Here is a 3,123-nt window from a genome sequence, read left to right as displayed (position 1 = left end):
GCGCGCGCGTCGGACGCGGGTGTTTCGGTGATTTTTGAGTGATTGCATCACTTTTCGTGTGATTTCGGCGCGCGCGACGCCCATGGTCGATCGAACGACGCAGATCGCCCGGGAGTGGCTGGCGAAGTGCGCGGACGTCGTGCTCGACGCGCGGGATGATCCGGGGCGTCAGCACGTCGGTGGGTCGGGAGAGCGAGTGAATCGATGGTTCAACGCGGCGACGCGAAGACGACGCGAGACGCGCGAACGCGTCGAGAAGGGGGGCGTTGACGGTCGAGGGTCGTTCGGGGACGAGGGGACGGGCGTGGATGATGATGGTTTCGAGGGGGGGGGGGGGGGGGGAAGGGCGCGTGATCGCGATCGATGTGTGGTTCGAACGGGACGGTTCGGAGGTTGAGGCGAGCGCGCTCGTGGAGCGGTGGACGTTTCACGCGGGCGCGGACGCGGGAAGCGTGGGGGGTAACAATCACTTCAATAAAGATTTGGAGACGCCGGTGGTGTACAAGCGGGCGGTGATCATGGTGCGAACGCTCGTGGCGTTGTTGCGGACGCTTCCGGCGCACGGCGCGCGGATTCGGGCGATGCGACACGCGGGGGCGACGCTCAGGAAGGAAAGCGGGGGCGGCAGGTTCAGGTTCGAGATACGTGAGCTCGCTTCGGGGACGACGGTGCAGGATGCGCATCCTGGGAAACAAGCGGGCTATAAAACATACGCGTTCGCGGACGTGCCCACTTCCGTCGGCAAACTCTGCGCGTGCGTGTATTTTTTGGACGAACCCGCCGTGAAGGCTTTGGAGGAAAAATTCATCGGTGTTATAGATTCGACGCCGCTTCGATCGTTGAAAAGCGAAACGTTAGACGCATCCGTGGGTCCGGACGTGGAGCTCGCGGGAGGGGAGATGTCGCTCTCGCCATCGCCCACGGGTAAGGGTGGGTCGGATCGAATGAGACGCGACACTGACTTGGCTGAAGTCTCGCGAGGACTCACCTTTGGCATCGACGGAACCGATGACTCGACGATGCAGAGAGAGAATCAACCGCCCGTTCGCGGAGGCGTGACGGCGTCTTCGTCCGCCGGTTCGCTTCAGCAGATGATGAAACCACCTACGGTGCCTCTGGCGGATTACATGAGCCCGAATTTCCAACGATTCGACAACGCGCCGAGTTCAGCGCCGAGCGTCGGTCCCGCACCGATTTACGGGTTCAACGCGGCGCCGTCAAAATCTTCGGCGTCATCAAAGTCTCCCGGCACCTTGGACGCTCCGATTTCGGGAATGCCTAAACCACCGATTCGCGCGGAGTCGTGCTTGAAGATCGACGCCGGCACGTCGATGGATCTCGCGGACGTCGCAAAGTTCGAGCAGCGGCCGAAAACGCCTATTCGAGCGACCAGCGTCGCGATGCCGACTTTAACCGTCGGTGCGGAAACGACGCCCGAGCAGAAGATGCGCTCGCCGATGGCTGGGTCAACGCCGATAGCGTGTTCACCCGCGAATCGCCACCGAGGCGCCTCCGCGGCGCGAGCCGTACCATCGCCGTCTTGGGGCGGCTTCGCGTGTCCTGAGTCCCCGTCACCGAGCCTCGGGACATCGCCTGGGGCGCACTTCGCTCAACGCGGTTCGTCGTATAGACGATCGTCTTGGTCGCCGAGTTCTAGCTTGGGCACGTCTCTTCGCGACGTCGTCGGCGTGTATCCGCACTCGCCCGGCGGCGCCACAGCCGTGGCCGCCGCCTTTGCGAGACGAATGAGCGGAGCGAGCGACGACGCCACCGGTGGTTCGCCTCATTTTACTGACGATGGAGCGAACGAGGAGGATTTCCCGTTCGACCTGGATGACGCCGACGGCTCCGCGACGTACGTCGAGCACACGCCGGCGGATTTACTCCATCTCCTGGAAAATCCGCTCCCGCTCCGTCGTAAGAGCACCGACAGCCCACTTCCTTTAGACGCCGCCCTGGACGAGGACGAAACCGAAAACGACAATGCCGAATGCGTATCCAACGGCGTGAATGACGACACGAGAGACGCATGCGTCTCCGCCGAACCGCGCGCCGCCAAATTCGCGAGCGCCGACGACGCGTCGACGCTCACCCTCGGCTCCGCCCTCGACGCCCTCCGTGAACTCAACATCGCTCGCGACGCGCTCGACGAGCCTTCTGTGTAACTCTACGCCATTGTACGCCACGATATCCGTGCTCATTCCCGCGTTCTCGACGCATCGGTACCGCTCGCCGCGCGTCGTCATCCGTTCGCCCGCCCGCCCCCCCTACTTCAGAACCACTCCGCGCGAGACCACCTCCACACTCGCGCGCGCGTCCCTCGACGTCGCGCGATTCGGTGCACGGCTCGCCCACGATGTTCGCCCCGTCATCGGCGTCGTCGAGACGCGCGCCGCGCGCGCGAACCGGACGTCAGTGGACCGTACGTGACCTCGGACGTCATCATTTCAGCGCGCAATCGCACACGTGTCGCCCGCGCGCGCGACGCTCGAGCGATGCGGACGGTGAGCGAACGGGCGACGAGGGCGAGCGTGATCCCAAGGATGGAACGAAACGCTCGAGTGAGCGCGAGTCGAGCTCGGGTGAGGAGAGCGAGCGGAAAACGAAATTGGTCCCGTTCGCGGTGCGCGTCGCGACGCCGCCGCCGAGAGAGTTGGGCGTGCACAAACTGCCGAAGAACACGACGTGCGGGGAGACGATCGAGGTTCGTGATGGATGGTTCATCGTGAACCGAGTGACGACGATGTACTCGCTGGAGAGAGGAAAGTATCGAAGGGATGGACAGCGGGTGGAGGTGGAGAGCGCGGAGAGGTACTTTGTGAACGCGTCGCTCGAGTCGGCGTATCGAGCGGCGAGCGCGACGCGGGAGGAGGACGAGCGCGGCGAATGAGTTGACGTTTTATTTATACAGAGGGACTTTGGGGTTGTATATTTTACATGACGCACGTGTTGTAAGGAGTATCGGGAGAAAATTGTATCTTTATTTGTTCATCGCAGTCGTAGTCGATCCGGCGGATGGCGGCGCCGCGGACGCCGCGGTGAGCGCGGCCTCGACTTGCTCGCGAAGTTCCGCCGCCTCGGCATCGCTGCGACCTTGATTTTTCATCTGCCAGGTAATGGCTT

At 63.2% G+C, this 3,123-nt stretch overlaps 2 protein-coding genes across 2 annotated transcripts; both read left to right on the top strand.

Annotated features, from left to right (window-relative positions):
* Positions 1–314: 314 nt before the first annotated feature.
* OT_ostta11g00510 (Autophagy-related protein 13) lies at positions 315–2,165 on the top strand (the record flags this gene model as incomplete). The annotated part of the gene is made up of 1 exon (XM_022982949.1): positions 315–2,165. One exon carries the CDS (start codon positions 315–317, stop codon positions 2,163–2,165), a length of 1,851 nt encoding a protein of 616 aa, XP_022839894.1.
* A 191-nt stretch (positions 2,166–2,356) lies between these two features.
* On the top strand, positions 2,357–2,890 carry OT_ostta11g00500 (unnamed product; the record flags this gene model as incomplete). The annotated part of the gene is made up of 1 exon (XM_022982948.1): positions 2,357–2,890. One exon carries the CDS (start codon positions 2,357–2,359, stop codon positions 2,888–2,890), a length of 534 nt encoding a protein of 177 aa, XP_022839893.1.
* Positions 2,891–3,123: the final 233 nt, after the last annotated feature.

Source organism: Ostreococcus tauri (assembly GCF_000214015.3).
Source record: "Ostreococcus tauri WGS project CAID00000000 data, contig chromosome 11, whole genome shotgun sequence".
In the NCBI taxonomy this organism is placed as follows: domain Eukaryota; kingdom Viridiplantae; phylum Chlorophyta; class Mamiellophyceae; order Mamiellales; family Bathycoccaceae; genus Ostreococcus; species Ostreococcus tauri.
This window is presented reverse-complemented; position numbering and strand designations above follow the sequence as displayed.